This window comes from Schistocerca cancellata, chromosome 1 (genome assembly GCF_023864275.1).
Source record: "Schistocerca cancellata isolate TAMUIC-IGC-003103 chromosome 1, iqSchCanc2.1, whole genome shotgun sequence".
NCBI lineage: Eukaryota > Metazoa > Arthropoda > Insecta > Orthoptera > Acrididae > Schistocerca > Schistocerca cancellata.
The window spans coordinates 152,696,973-152,713,970 of NC_064626.1; the positions used below are offsets into that span (position 1 = coordinate 152,696,973).

General features: G+C 44.3%; 1 protein-coding gene across 1 annotated transcript in view; it reads left to right on the plus strand.

Moving 5' to 3' along the window:
* Positions 1–1,180: 1,180 nt before the first annotated feature.
* Positions 1,181–16,998, plus strand: part of LOC126167300 (lysosomal alpha-mannosidase-like) — a 105,862-nt gene continuing 90,044 nt past the window's right edge. Inside the window, exon 1 of the mRNA XM_049920466.1 lies at positions 1,181–1,307. Coding sequence (XP_049776423.1) covers positions 1,218–1,307 — 90 coding nt within the window. The 5' untranslated portion in view covers positions 1,181–1,217. The remainder of the gene's footprint in view (positions 1,308–16,998) is intronic.

Here is a 16,998-nt window from a genome sequence, read left to right on the forward strand (position 1 = left end):
CTGGATTTCCATCTGAGCTCTTGATATTCATACAAGTGGTTCTCTTTTCTCCAAAGGTCTCTTTAATTTTCCAGTAGGCAGTATCTATCTTACCCCTAGTGATGTAAGCCTCTACATCCTTACATTTGTCCTCTAGCCATCCCTGCTTAGCCATTTTGCACTTCCTGTCGATCTCATTTTTGAGACATTTGTATTCCTTTTCGCCTGCTTCATTCACTGCATTTTTATATTTTCTGTTTTCATCAATTAAGTTCAATATTTCTTTTGTTACCCAAGGATTTCTGACAGCCCTCGTCTTTTTACCTACTTTATCCTCTGCTGCCTTCACTACTTCATCCCACAAAGCTACCCATTCTTCTTCTACTGTATTTCTTTCCCCCATTCCTGCCAATTGTTCCCTTATGCTCTCCTTGAAACTCTGTACAGCCTCTGGTTCTTTCAGTTTATTCAAGTCCCATCTCCTTAAACTCCCACCTTTTTGCAGTTTCTTCAGTTTTAATCTACAGTTCATAACCAATAGATTGTGGTCAGAGTCCACATCTGCCCCTGGAAATGTCTTACAATTTAAAATCTGGTTCCTGTCTTACCATTATATAATCTATCTGAAACCTGTCAGTATCTCCAAGCTTCTTTCATGTATACAACCTTCTTTTATGATTCTTGAACCAAGTGTTGGCATATAAACTTGGACTACGTAGTAACTCCCTCAATTACAGTCACAGTTACAAATGTCTTTCACTTTTATGATCCCAATTGTGCACTCGGTAATGTGAGTGGCTCCTTCGTAATAAAGGTGGAAATTAAAATTTCAGCCACTTCCTGTTTTGTGCTATCAAGCGTCATGTTGCGATGAAGTGGAGAGAATGAAGTGGAGAGATAAGTGAGGGACATTGCTAGATACGTTTTTTACATCAGTAGATTTATCTGACATTTCAATGAATGTACCAAACAAGGGTGTGGTGATGAAGTGAGAGATAAGCGACGGACGTTTCTAGGTTAATTTCATACGTGACTAGGTTTACCGAATATGTTAATTAATGTATCAAATCAGGATGATGAAAATGTTCCTCAGAGTGGCACTGATAAGATAAATGTACACTGTCATTTGGCCTCCAATTCATGGAGATAAGCTGCCAATATAAGTACAGTAGTTTCTTTCGTAACTATGTTACTTGAGTGACAATAGTTGTTGAGACGCATGTTCACGTCATAAAAACATGTATTTGATTTTTATTTTGGCATTACCTGCTTTTACAGTGTCTCTTCCTGTTCGAAGCACCGTAGAAGATTCTACTTGCGGATATAGCGTAAGTAAGACGAGCATTAATCAAATTTGTAAAGCAATTTACATTGTCAGAATTATGGAACCATTTCAGAATTATGAATTATGCCATTAGAAACCTTCATCAAATTACAGAAATACGTATTTTAGACAAACACTGAACGATGTGGCACAGTTGTAAGACACTAGACCCACACTCTTCCCAGTAGGGACCCTGGGTTGAATCTTGGGAGTGTGTGTACGTGTGTCATGTGATTTGCCGACACCTTCACTTTCAACATGCCTAGGATTCTAATAATAATAACAATAAAGTGCATAACTGTTTAATACGATAATACAACTTGCAAAAAAATACAGTTCAAAGACATAGTTTCAATAGGATTCTTTAAAAACTTTGACGAACTCATATGTTATGAAATTAGTTAAAAACTGTAAACAAACCGCCACAATTTTGCAATGTTGAAATAATGCTCCGACATAGCTCTACGAGTGTCCGGTGTGCCCTGTGAATGTGGCAGCATATATGTTGGGCAAACAATTCGCACGGTTGCGGAGCGTTGTACTGAGCACAACCGTCATATAAAACAAAGGGAGCTTGACAAGTCGGCCATAGCGGAGCATTGCCTAGAAAACGGACATAAAATACAAAAGTGTTGGCTCATGCGTCTACATATTGGGACTCCGTTTAAAGGAAGCGGCCGAGATTCGCTTAAACAACAACAATTTCATCAGAGGCCAGGAATACACACTCAGTAGGGCATGGGGACGGGCGCTGGACATCGAAAGAAAGCAGAGACAGAAGCGCGACGCGGGAGCGGCAGTTTCAAACGTGGCGCCTGCCCCTGGTGCCACCCGACGTCACCGGTGCTGCCACGGGCAATAGCTCCGCTAGCTGCCCAGGTCGACTTACGCGCGCGCGCGCCACACTGGATCGATCTGATTGGCTGCTGATGATGTCATCATGCCTATATTAGCGAGAAACCGTTGCAGCCCAGGCAGTCAGTGAACTGACAACAATGGCGGAGATGGCCATCGAAAGCTCGAGGATTTTATTCGAATTGACGCGGCTGGAAAACCGAGTCTGTTTTATTCATGAGACGTATTCTGTGTTAAAAATGGCTAATATTTTTCAGTGTCCTTGCCATTTTCGAGACTCTTCATTCTCATGGTAGCTATTTCTCGGACAGTTAATAGAGAGTTTAGGAAACTAGGGTATGTAAAATACAAACACTTTTTAGGAGGCTTCACATGACCAACTCTCCCCCGTCGCTCTCACGCCTCGTTCATCCGGCTATCCGAATCTCGGGTTTTTGTAATTTCCGTAAAAAAAGTCACTTAAGGCAACTGTCTGGATGGTTCCTTTGAAAAGGACATGTCCAATCTCCTTCCTTACCCCATCCCTATCGGAGTATATACAATGACGGAAAAAATCGCAACACCTAAAAATAATTAATATACAGCAATGAAATTTCAGGAATACACTTATCTAGATAACATATTTAAGTGATTAATATTTAAGTGACTAACACTGCAAGATCGAATATTAACGTAAGCTCGAGATAAGCCATTGCGAAAGTGAAAAGCTAGTACATTAGTAAAAGGGGTAACCGTTAGAATGTTGAGTGCAAGCACGCTAATGTGTATGCATTATGTTGTACAGGTGCTAGGTGTCATTTGTGGGATGGAATTACATGCCTGTTGCACTTGGTCGGTCAATACAGGGACGTTTAATGCTGTTTGTGGATGACGCTGGAGCTGTTGTCCAATGATGCCCCATACATGCTCGACTGGAGACACATCTGTTGACTGAGCAAGCCAAGGCAACATATTGACTCTCTGTAGATCATGCTGGATTACAACAGCTGTCTGTGGGCGAGTGTTATCCTGTTGGGAAACCCCCTGGAATGCTTTCCATGAATAACTGCTCAACATGTCGAATCACCAGACTGATGTATAGATTTGCAGTCTGGGTGCGTGAGGTAACCACGGGAGTGCTCCTGCTTCTATGTGAAATCACACGCCAGACCGTAAACTCCACGCGTCGGTTCAGTGTGTCTAGCATGTGCACAGGTTGGTTGCACGCCCTCAGCTGGACTCCTTATAACGAACACACATCCATCTCTGGCACCGAGGCAGAACCAACTTCCATAAGAAGAAACAACAGACCTTCATCCTGCCCTCCTATGAGCTCCCGATTGACACCACCGGTTGCAAATGGCGGTGGTTTGGGGTCAGTGGAATTCACACAACAGGACATGTGGTTCGGAGCTGTCCTTGAAGTATCCGGTTTGTAACAGTTCGTTGTCTCACTGTGGTGTCAACTGCTGCTCAAATTGCTGCTGGAGATCCCATACAAAGCGCCAGAGTCATAAGGTGAACGCGATGGATTTCCCTCTCGGTAATCCAACGTGGCCGTCCGGACTTCTTGCGACTATACATTCTGCTGACCACCGCTGCCAGAAATCATGTACAGTGGCTACATTCCTGCCAAGCCTTTCTGCATTATCGCAGAAGAAGCATCCAGCTTCTCGTAGCCCATTTAAGGCCCCCACGCACGCTACTGCATACTTGACAATCACGCTTGCGCAAGTGTGCTTGATCAAGCTTGCTTGGGCGTGTGTAGGGTCGAGCATCAGGATTGCACAAGCAGCTTGACGCTTGACCGAATTTCGATTGTGCATGCTTGTGTAAGCCTCCAAGCGTGTCGATGTTTGCTCGTGTGTGCCTAGAGAAGGGAGGCTTGAACAAGCATACATCTGTCATTCGGAGACAGACTGTGGAGAGCGCGCGTTTATTTAGAGTTTGTGTCGTTTCCTTCTTCGTTCTGATGTCGGACCGGGAAGTGTTGGAGGAATTTATTACGTGCTACTAAAGACATCCATGTTTATGGAATAATAAAAGCAAAGAATATCATGATAAAATGAAAAGAAACGCGACATATGAGGTGCTTCTCACAAAGTACAAAGAAATAGAGCCATCAGCAACTAAAGATACTGTTATTAGGAAAATTAATACATTACGAACGAATTACAGACGAGAAGAAAGGAAAGTGATAACACTTACAAGTCAGTCCGCCGCTCGTGGTCTCGCGGTAGTGTTCTCGCTTCCCGAGCACGGGGTCCCGGGTTCGATTCCCGGCGGGGTCAGGGATTTTCACCTGCCTCGAGATGACTGGGTGTTTGTGTTGTCCTCATCATTTCATCATCATCCAGGAAAGTGGCGAAATTGGACTGAGCAAAGATTGGGTAATTGTACGGGCGCTGATAACCACGCAGTTGAGCGCCCCACAAACCAAACATCATCATCATCACTTACAAGTCAGGGGCTGCAGCAGACGAAGTTTACAGACTGTTCTGTGGTACTTCGATCTTTTCAGCTTTTTAAGTGAACAAGAGACACGAAGATGCTCTTCGAGTGATTTACAAGGAATAGAGGTAGTGGTATTTAGTTACAGTAGCACTGTTACAATTAAGATATATGCCTATGCTTTTATTTTTTTATACTATACTGCAATACACATTGTTATCTTTTACATTTTTGTTTACTGCTAATGCACAAAATTATGTTGCCAAGGAACTTGTCCTTTATTCACAGAGTAGTTCATAAATTCCTCCCTCACATGTTTAGCATCAAGTGGAATGTTTCCTGCAGTAGACCTTTGCAATGGTAGCATATTAGAATCCTCTCTTGTTAAGGCATAAGGCGTAACGAGGTACAAACGATTCAGATACGTTTCCTCATTCATCCTGAGGTAATTATGCCAGTCACGAGGATATATCTTCAATTCACTCAGTAAATTTGCATGAGAATACGATTTTCGTTTTTTAAGCCACTCTTTACTCCACATATCGCGTTTCCTCTTTTGTTTTTTCGCGAAAACAGGCGAAAAGGCTGCAACAGCAAGCGCATCGTCGTCTGTGTTCGACTTTTCCAATGTAAACAAACTGATGCTTGTACATGCGTGCTTCAGTCGTGTGGATGCGCGAGGAATTTGTGCACACTTGAGCAAGCACGCTTGCGCAAGCGTGATTGTCAAGCACGCAGTAGCGTGTGTGGGGGCCTTTACATGCACTCGTTAAAACTCAGCGAGGAGTTGATAACGGCGTCTTCGCCGCCTTAACGGCATTGTTGATTAACAACAATTCACGACATCCAATCACAATTGTAACCAACGCTCACGCCCGTTACATCGCGTGTTTAAAGCAAACCTGATTTGGATCGTCACAGCGGTGGTGCTAGCACCACTCTTATGCGACTCACTCGAAATGTGAATAGACATCATCTTTCAGATGTAAAACACGCCTACCACCTTTAATTTACATCGCACAACTCTTCGGTGTTGCGATTTTTTTCCGTCACCGTAATACACTATTACCGCGGATACAAATTCTAAAGATAAACGAAACAAAATAACAGTGCAGCGCAACTCGTGTCTTCTCGGTGAACATCAACAAACTTCATCAGATTCCTAGATAGTGGGTCACTAAACTCCCACAGTTTTTCTGCTACTTCGCTAATGCTGTTCCACCAAGCGGCTGCCACTTAAAAGCGCACAGTAAAACGATACTGTACTCCCATATCCCTTCACGCCACCGGACATGCCCAAGCTTCCCCTTACCCACCACCCGTGCGACCTTCGCCACAACCGCGGCCTGTTGCACGAGCGGGTGTCCCTTAAGGAGCTGCTTATTCTTAACGCCCACCCTATCTTCACCCCCGCGACTGGGTGCACGTCTATCATGTCGCGGAGAAATGGGTAAAAAAAAAGTGGCGTTCCGGCAGGAGGAAGCCTGCCCCAGAGGACCAAGCAGCAGTAAACTACTTCGAAAACCTCAGGAAGTAGCGTGATGCCAATTCCAACGAGAGGCCATCAAACCACCCCAGAGGTCAACGGAGGAACAGCAGCCACGCTGCTTCCCCTCCCTCATCAACTGACTCGATGTCAGTCCGTGAATTAGTCCAGTGCAGTGCAGTACTGTACTGTATGCACTCATCAGCCGGAATATTGTGACCACCGATCTTATTATTCATATAACCCTGTCTAGACGATAGCAGCGTTACCTGGTGAGGAATGGGTCAGACACACGCACGGTGTGTGTACTACCAGTGAGCGCGCTGTCTGCGTGTAGAAAGGGGAAGGCGCACGACATATTTGAGTCTGATCAAGCGTAGATTGTGATGACCTGGAAGGCTCGGCACGAGCATTTCGAAAACCGCACAACTTGTCGAGTGTTCGAGGAGTGTTGTGGTGAGTGTCTTCAACAAGTGGCGAAACCAAGGTGACAAGACGTCCAGACGTCATGGGGTTGCATGGCCACCCCTCATTACTGATGTCTGACTTCGCAGTGTGAATCAGAGTTTTCAACATTGGTGTTCCTGAAGAAATAAATAGGCCTATATAAACCGCCTGGAAGTTGAACCAGTCCTAAGGATAAAAATAACATCTTTTGAACCGTATTTGGAGTTCATAGTGAAAAATAAACAGCTACATTGTTCTCACTATTAGAGGATAATTATAATATAACTGTGAACTGTAATTATGATTTTATTGTTAAAAGTTGACGCTTGAAATACATTTCCAGATGCCAAGTTTGTTTTGTTTGCCGATGATACAAACATTGCAATAAATAGCAAATCAAGTTTAGTCTTAGAAAGATCAGCCAATAAAATATTTGTGGACATTAATCACTGGTTCCTAGCCAATTCTTTGTCACTAAACTTTGAAAAAACACACTACATGCAGTTCAGAACTTATAAGGAGTGTCCCAAGAGTATATGTCTAACATACGATGACAAGAAGATAGAAGAAGTGGACAGTGTTAAATTCTTGGGATTACAGCTTGATAATAAATTCAACTGGGAGGAGCACACCACAGAACTGCTGAAGCGTTTTAACAAATCTCTGTTTGCAATGCGAATTTTGTCAGACACAGGGGATATAAAAATGAAAAAGCTGGCATACTATGCCTACTTTCATTCCATAATGTCATATGGGATTATTTTTTGGGGTAATTCATCAAGCCAAGCTAAAGTTTTCCGGGCACAAAAACGTGCAGTAAGAATTATATGTGGTGTGAACTCAAGAACATCCTGCAGAAGCCTGTTTAGGGAACTAGGGATACTAACTACAGCTTCTCAATATATTTATTCCTTAATGAAATTTGTCATTAAAAATATATCACTTTTTCAAACCAACAGCTCAATTCATGGAATCAATACTAGAAATAAGAATAATCTTCACAAGGATTTAAAGTCACTTAGTCTTGTACAAAAAGGTGTGCATTATTCAGGAACACACATTTTCAATAACTTGCCAGCAGCCATAAAAAGCTTAACAACCAATGAAATTCAATTTAAGAGAAGCCTAGAAGATTTATTGGTGGCCAACTCCTTCTACTCCATTGATGAATTTCTTAGTAAAACCAACTGATTTGTATATAAGTACAACATAACTTCTGCACAATTTCAGTGCAGTAATGTGTTCACTGAAAATTTGTGTGTGTGTGTGTGTGTGTGTGTGTGTGTGTGTGTGTGTGTGTGTAAGTATAATCTAACTTCTGCACCATTTCAGTGCGGTAATGTGTTCATTGTAAATAAGTATTACAGTAGTTGTATTACATGTTTATTACCTTATAAATAAATAAAAAACTTTTTTATTTTAAATTCAGTGCATTAGTATTTGTAAAATGACTCTTAGTGTTCATTAAAAAAATGACGATCATTCCACTTGGGACCTGTGGAATGGTACATTAGCTTATTTGTTTTAGTTGTAAATATTTGTCATGTATTCTTGTTTTTCTGACATGTTCCACATCCTGGACGACCTCCTCACTACGGATCAATTGGAATGAATGTAAATCTAATCTAATAATCTAATGCTGTGTAGACTTTAGAAAGTGTTTTAATTTGCTTCGTTATCAGCCACACGATAATTTGATCTTTTTGCCTCCTATAAGTGCTATTGGGGTCTTGGCGGTATCATTAGAAATGTTAGTCGTGTCAGGGACACGTACAGCACAAAAGCGTACAGGCCGACGTCGTCTGTTGACTGACAGAGACCGCCGACAGTTGAAGAGTGATAGGCAGACATCTGTCCAGACCATTACATAGGAATTACTAACTGCCTCAGGGTCTACTGCAAATACTATGACAGTTAGACGGGAGATGAGAAAACTTGGTTTTCATGGTCGAGCGGCTGCTCATAAGCCACTTATCATGCCGATAAATGCCAAATGACGCCTCGCTTAAGGAGGGTAATCATTGGACGTGAGGTCTGGAACATGACAAGGAATTAGAATTCAGAAAGCGGACGTAATTAGTTTGATACTTAACTTTAATCCATTAATGATGAACGTCGCTCTTGACGGTACATGATTCACAATATTATCTGTTCAGAATACATTCTTGAACAATATGGCGCCTTGCTAGGACGTAGCAAATGACGTAGCTGAAGGCTATGCTAAACTGTCGTCTCGGCAAATGAGAGCGTATGTAGACAGTGAACCATCGCTAGCAAAGTTGGCTGTACAACTGGGGCGAGTGCTAGTGGAGTCTCTCTAAACTAGACCTGCCGTGTGGCGGCGCTCGGTCTGCAATCACTGATAGTGGCGACACGCGGGTCCGACGTATACTAGCGGACCGCGGCCGATTTAAAGGCTACCACCTAGCAAGTGTGGTGTCTGGCGGTGACACCACAGCAATAGTTAAACGTTTCCGTGATGGGTAACGTCTCTCTTGTAACGCCTGCCACTGCAGTTTGTTGACCATCTCTGTAACGCTCCCGCGACGATTAAACGATCCCGTGACGAAACACGCAGCTCTTCTTTACCTCCTCTATCAGTCCTACTTGGTAAGGATCCCAACTGACACTCAAGAATCGGTCGAATGAGCACTTAGTAAGCTACATCCTTCGTGGATGAGTGACATTTTCTTAAGATTCTTTCTGTGAACCTCACTCAGGCATGCTTTTCCTACTATTTGTTTTATGTGGTTATTCAACCTAAGATCGATTTGGATAGATACTCCCAGATATTTTACGGTAGATACTGTTTCCATCAATTTGTCATCAGCAGTGTAGTTGTACAGTCACGGATTTCTATGTACGCATATGTTACATTTATTTACGTTCGGGTCAATTGCCAGGGCCTACACCATTCATCAGTCGTCTGTAGGTCATTCTGCCAAGAGGTACAGTCTTTTGGCACCGCTACTTTCTTATAAACAACCGCATCATCTGCTAGCAATTATAAAGAGCCTCCGGCTCTTTCTGTTTGACCATTCGTATACTTGTAAACAATAACGGTCCTATCACATTTACTTGGAGTAGTCAGGAAATTACCTTTTCAGCTGTCGATTTAGTTATGTTAAGAGCGACGTTTTGAGTTCTATCTGCAAGGATGTCTCGAATCCAGTAGCAGATTTGGTCCGATATTAGGTAAGTTCGGTTCTTTTTGTGCATAAACGGCAGTGCAGGACGGTGTCAAATGCCTCTCTGAGGAACACAGCATCAACCTGAGCGCTGCTCTCTACAGCGCTATGGATCTCTTGGAGGAACAGGGCGAGCTGAGTTGCGGAAGATACACTACTGGCCATTAAAATTGCTACACCAAGATGAAATCCAGATGATAAACGGGTATTCATTGGACAAATATACACTCCTGGAAATGGAAAAAAGAACACATTGACACCGGTGTGTCAGACCCACCATACTTGCTCCGGACACTGCGAGAGGGCTGTACAAGCAATGATCACACGCACGGCACAGCGGACACACCAGGAACCGCGGTGTTGGCCGTCGAATGGCGCTAGCTGCGCAGCATTTGTGCACCGCCGCCGTCAGTGTCAGCCAGTTTGCCGTGGCATACGGAGCTCCATCGCAGTCTTTAACACTGGTAGCATGCCGCGACAGCGTGGACGTGAACCGTATGTGCAGTTGACGGACTTTGAGCGAGGGCGTATAGTGGGCATGCGGGAGGCCGGGTGGACGTACCGCCGAATTGCTCAACACGTGGGGCGTGAGGTCTCCACAGTACATCGATGTTGTCGCCAGTGGACGGCGGAAGGTGCACGTGCCCGTCGACCTGGGACCGGACCGCAGCGACGCACGGATGCACGCCAAGACCGTAGGATCCTACGCAGTGCCGTAGGGGACCGCACCGCCACTTCCCAGCAAATTAGGGACACTGTTGCTCCTGGGGTATCGGCGAGGACCATTCGCAACCGTCTCCATGAAGCTGGGCTATGGTCCCGCACACCGTTAGGCCGTCTTCCGCTCACGCCCCAACATCGTGCAGCCCGCCTCCAGTGGTGTCGCGACAGGCGTGAATAGAGGGACGAATGGAGACGTGTCGTCTTCAGCGATGAGAGTCGCTTCTGCCTTGGTGCCAATGATGGTCGTATGCGTGTTTGGCGCCGTACAGGTGAGCGCCACAATCAGGACTGCATACGACCGAGGCACACAGGGCCAACACCTGGCATCATGGTGTGGGGAGCGATCTCCTACACTGGCCGTACACCACTGGTGATCGTCGAGGGGACACTGAATAGTGCACGGTACATCCAAACCGTCATCGAACCCATCGTTCTACCATTCCTAGACCGGCAAGGGAACTTGCTGTTCCAACAGGACAATGCACGTCCGCATGTATCCCGTGCCACCCAACGTGCTCTAGAAGGTGTAAGTCAACTACCCTGGCCAGCAAGATCTCCGGATCTGTCCCCCATTGAGCATGTTTGGGACTGGATGAAGCGTCGTCTCACGCGGTCTGCACGTCCAACACGAACGCTGGTTCAACTGAGGCGCCAGGTGGAAATGGCATGGCAAGCCGTTCCACAGGACTACATCCAGCATCTCTACGATCGTCTCCATGGGAGAATAGCAGCCTGCATTGCTGCGAAAGGTGGATATACACTGTACTAGTGCCGACATTGTGCATGCTCTGTTGCCTGTGTCTATGTGCCTGTGGTTCTGTCAGTGTGATCATGTGATGTATCTGACCCCAGGAATGTGTCAATAAAGTTTCCCCTTCCTGGGACAATGAATTCACGGTGTTCTTATTTCAATTTCCAGGAGTGTATTATACTAGAACTGACATGTGATTACATTTTCACGCAATTTGGATGCGTAGATCCTGAGAAATCAGTACCCAGAACAACCACCTCTGGCCGTAATAACGGCCTTGATACGCCTGGGCATTGAGTCAAACAGAGCATGGATGGCGTGTACGGGTACAGTTGCCCATGCAGCTTCAACACGATACCACAGTTCACCATGAATAGTGACTGGCGTATTGTGACGAGCCAGTTGCTCGGCCACCATTGACCAGACGTTTTCAATTGGTGAGAGATCTCGAGAATGTGCTGGCCAGGGCAGCAGTCGAACAGTTTCTGTATCCAGAAAGGCCCGTACAGGACCTGCAAAATACAGTCTTGCATTAACCTGCTGAAATGTATGGTTTCGCAGGGATCGAATGGAGGGTAGAGCCACGGGTCGTAACACATCTGAAATGTAACGTCCACTGTTCAAAGTGCCGTCAGTGCGAACGAGAGGTGACGGAGACGTGTAACCAATGGCACCCCATACCATCACGCCGGGTGATACGCCAGTATGGCGATAACGAATGCAGGCTTCCAATGTGCGTTCACCGCGATGTCGCCAAACACGGATGCGACCATCATGATGCTGTAAACAGAACCTGGATTCATCCGAAAAAATGACGTTTTGCCATTCGTGCACCCAGGTTCGTCGTTGAGTACACCATCGCAGGCGCTCCTGTCTGTGATGCAGCGTCAACGGTAACTGCAGCCTTGGTCTCCGACCTGATAGTACATGCAGCTGCAAACGTCGTCGAACTGTTCGTGCAGATGGTTGTTGTCTTGCAAACGTCACCATCTGTTGACTCAGGGATCGAGACGTGGCTGCACGATCCGTTACAGCCATGCCTGTCATCTCGACTGCTACTGATACGAGGCCGTTGGTAGCTAGCACGGCGTTCCGTATTACCCTCCTGAACCCACCGATTCCATATTCTGCTAACAGTCATTGGATCTCGACCAACGCGAGCAGCATGTCGCGATGCGATAAATCTCAATCGCGATAGGCTACAATCCCACCGTTATCAAAGTCGGAAACGTGATGGTACGCATTTTCCCTCGTTACACGAGGCATCACAACAACGTTTCACCAGGCAACGCCGGTGAACTGCTGTTTGTGTGTGAGAAATCGGTTGGAAACTTTAGCAATTTTAATGGCCAGTAGTGTATTTCGGGAATCCATGTTGATTTTTATAGAGAAGTTTTTCGTTCTCCAAAACGTCATAAATCTTCAGGTTAAAACATGTTCCATAATTCTATAACAGAGCGACATCAACAACATAGATTTATAATTACGTGCTTCTGTCCTGCGACGTTGAAAACGGGAATGACCTGCGTTTCTTTCCAGTCACTAGGTACCCTTCGTTGTTCCAGCGACGTACGTTGCTAGAAGGGAAGCAAGTTCTTTCGCATAATCTTCGTAGAATCTTATGGGTACCTCATCTGGTCCTCTTGCCTTTCCACTACTAGCGATTGTAGTTGCATTTCTGTTCCACGATCGGTTATCTCAGTATCTACCTTTTCGACGTTCGTGCAATGGTTAACTTGAAAACAGCCTTAACGTTAGAGAGCCACAGAGATAATTTACATTGGTCATGTGGACGTGGTAAGAACAGACCTTCGCTTTTAGCGTTTTTACTACATCGGAATATTTTTCTTTTCAAGTAAACTCATTCCATTATCGCTACCCCTTTGGATTGCATTCTGTTCTGTATCACCAATATCATGATCATCCTCTTCATATTTTACGTCACCGCTAATTTTCAAAGTAAGTGTTTCTATATTGCATAAAAATATTACAAATTTAAGTAATCATTTCATTTTCAGTTCCACTATCTATACACACTATATTGCAGGTTGCTCCCAACTCAGTTTCTGAAAATGTCTCCTAGAATAATAACTTTTCAGCTTCATGTTCACCACCTTTTGACTGAAAAACTGCCAGAAAATTCTCTCAGGTGTATATCCGATTTTTCTGACATCTGGAAGTGTTGCAATACTTAACTTTTGTAAAAATTCAATGGCTTTAATCAGTGCAGAGTACACATTTTCCTTTACATTTTCGATCTCGCCTGCTTCAGTTTCTGTATATTTTATCAACTTGCTTAACTCTTGACAACGTTTCATAATAGCACAAACGAACTGTTCAAAAATTAATGGATAGGTAAACCAGCCGTTACGAGTTCCAAATCGGCGTTCCATTCTGACGTTTGTTTCGTCTGTCGGTTTTTTGTTGTTGTTGTTTATTCCTCCTGTTTGTATCAACGTACAAAATTCCTCTATGCGCCGCATCGATCTGCTGCTACTTCATCTCCATTAAAATGCGAATCCTCGTCGTAGGTAAAAACGGTACTCAGTAAAATTCGCCATAAGAGTTAGAGGGCCAAACTGTGTCGCCAGTCGTTTACCTGACGCGGCAGAGTCCCCAAAATTTGTAGGCATATCGATTCCAGCTTTCACACAAATCATGTATAATTATCAACATTACAAACTCTGATAACATACTCCATTCAATTAGCGTCTTCTACAGAAACGTAGTTTCTTCATAAACATACGTAGGTTGGAACTTAAATAGTGGCAACCCTGTTGTGGAGACACTATGCAATGATATCTACTATGAAATTAGAATTATATATTAATACCTTCAGCTGCTGACGGGAGTTGAGATGCATCAACGCGGACAGGTGAAAATGTGTTCTTCGACCAGGACTCGAACCCGGGACCTCCTGCTTACACGGCAGACACTCTATGCAGCTGAGCCACCGAGGGCACAGAGGATAGTGCGACTGCAGGGATCATCTCGCGCATGCCTCCCGCGAGACCCACATTCTCACCTTATATGTCCACACACTACATTCGTAGTGTTCCAGCCCAACACACTCATTACTCGTGGAAGACATTCTTACCAAGTCCCGTAAGAGTCCGGGTAATATGTGTGCATCCGCACAGAAGAGGAAGGTCATGGCCGGTATTGCCAGAACTATACAGGGTGGTTCATTGATAGTGACCGGGCCAAATATTTCACGAAATAAGCATCAAACGGAAAAAACTACAAAGAACGAAACTCGTCTAGCTTGAAGGAGGTAACCAGATGGCGCTATGGTTGGCCCGCTAGTAGAGTCCCTATACAGGCTCTCTACCCGCTACACGGCGCTGTCATATGTCAAACGGATATCAACTGCGTTTTTTTTAAATGATAAAAGAAATATGAATGTTTAAGTTGGACCACTTTTTTCGCTTTGTGATAGATGGCGCTGTAATAGTCACAAACGTGTAAGTACGTGGTATCACGTAACATTCCGCCAGTGCGGACGGTATTTGCTTCGTGATACATTACCCGTGTTAAAATGGACCGTTTACGAATTGCGGAAAAGGTTGAAATCGATGTATGGCTATTGTGATCAAAATGCCCAACGGGCGTGTGCTATGTATGCTGCTCGGTATCCTGGACAACATCATCCAAGTGTCCGGACCGTTCGCCGGATAGTTACGTTATTTAAGGAAACAGGAAGTGTTCACCCACATGAGAAACGCCAACCACGACCTGCAGCAAATGATGATGCCCAAGTAGGTGTTTTAACTGCTGTCGCTGCTAATCCGCACATCAGTAGCACACAAATTGCGCGAGAACCGGGAATCTAAAAAACGTCGGTGTTGAGAACACTGCATCAACATCGATTGCACCCGTACCATATTCCTATGCACCAGGAATTTTATGGCAACGACTTTGAATGTCGTGTACAGTTCTGCCGCTGGGCACAAGAGAAATTACAGGACGATGACAGATTTTTTGCACGCGTTCTATTTAGCGACGAAGCGTCATTCACCAACAGCGGTAACGTAAACCGGCATAATATGCAATATTGGGCTACGGAAAATCCACGATGGCTGCGACAAGTGGAACTCAGCGACCTTGGCGGGTTAATGTATGGTGCGGCTTTATGGGTGGAAGGATAATTGGCCCCCATTTTATCGATGGCAACCTAAATGGTGCACCGTATGCTAATTTCCTACGCAATGTTCTACCGATGTTACTACAAGATGTTTCACTGCATGACAGAATGGCGATGTACTTCCAACATGATGCATGTCCGGCACATGGCTCGCGTGCGGTTGAAACGGTATTGAATAGCATATTTCATGACAGGTGGATTGGTCGTCGAAGCACCATACCATGGCCCGCACGTTCTCCGGATCTGACGTCCCCGGATTTCTTTCTGTGGGGAAAGTTGAAGGATATTTGCTATCGTGATCCACCGACAACGCCTGACAACATACGTCAGCGCATTGTCAATGCATGTGCGAACATTACGGAAGGCGAACTACTTGCTGTCGTTACACATATTGCCAAATGCGTTGGGGTTGACGGACATCATTTTGAGCATTTATTGCCTTAATGTGGTATTTACAGGTAATCACACAGTAACAGCATGCGTTCTCAGAAATGATAAGTTCACAAAGATACATGTATCACATTGGAACAACCGAAATAAAATGTTCAAACGTACCTACATTCTGTATTTTAATTTAAAAAACCTACCTGTTACCAACTGTTCGTCTAAAATTGTGAGCCATATGTTTGTGACTATTACAGCGCCATCTATCACAAAGCGAAAAAAGTGGTCCAACTAAAACATTCATATTTCTTTACGTACTACACGAATATGTAATAAAAATGTGGGTTTCTATTTTAAAAAACGCAGTTGATATCCGTTTGACCTATGGCAGCGCCATCTAGCGGGCCAACCATAGCGCCATCTGGTTTCCCCCTTCAAGCTAGACAAGTTTCGTTCTTGGTAGTTTTTTCGTTTGACGCTTATTTTGTGAGATATTTGGCCCGGTCACGGTCAATGGACCACCCTATATACTTATATGGATAGGGTGTCTGTACTTGGGACATGTTCGCTGCGAGACGCCTGGATACTTCCCTTGTTGAGAGCCATTCCTGGCACAAAGTAACAATGCGGGAGCGATCGAACCGCGATATTGACCGCCTAGGCATGGTTGAACTACAGACAACACGAGCCGTGTTCATCCTTCCTTTACGGAATGACTGGAACTGATCGGCTGTCGGACACCCTCCGTCTAATAGCAACGCCACCTAGAGAGAAGGCGAAGGCCTGTGCGCTGAGCAGCTCGCCTGCCAAGAGTAGTACTACAAGTTCCGTCCGTCCAAGAGCGGCTTCTACTGGCAGGAGCTTCTAGAAACGCTTTTCTCTGGCTACATGTTTTATTTCTAGTGTCGTACATCGCTATTTCAACAAAATTTGTCTTATATCAATTATTTCACACACTAATACATTAAAACTTACCTGTTTTTACACTGCAAATCCAAAACTTGTAACGGGATTGATGGCTTCATTAGGCCTATACACATGTTCTTAACTACACACAAATTAGCATTTTTAATAATGAAAACATCAAGATCTCTCCATGTGAAATCCATCAATACAAAATTTAATTTAACATTGATGATTTTATTCTATCAAAATGATGAAAAATCCAAAATTGAATATTTTTTGTGCTTTTTATTTTAGAGTTCTTAATTTTTAAAATGACCAAAATTCTGCCACTTTTGTCTTGCTTTGTAACCTTAAATAGGTCACAACCCCAAAACCATTTGA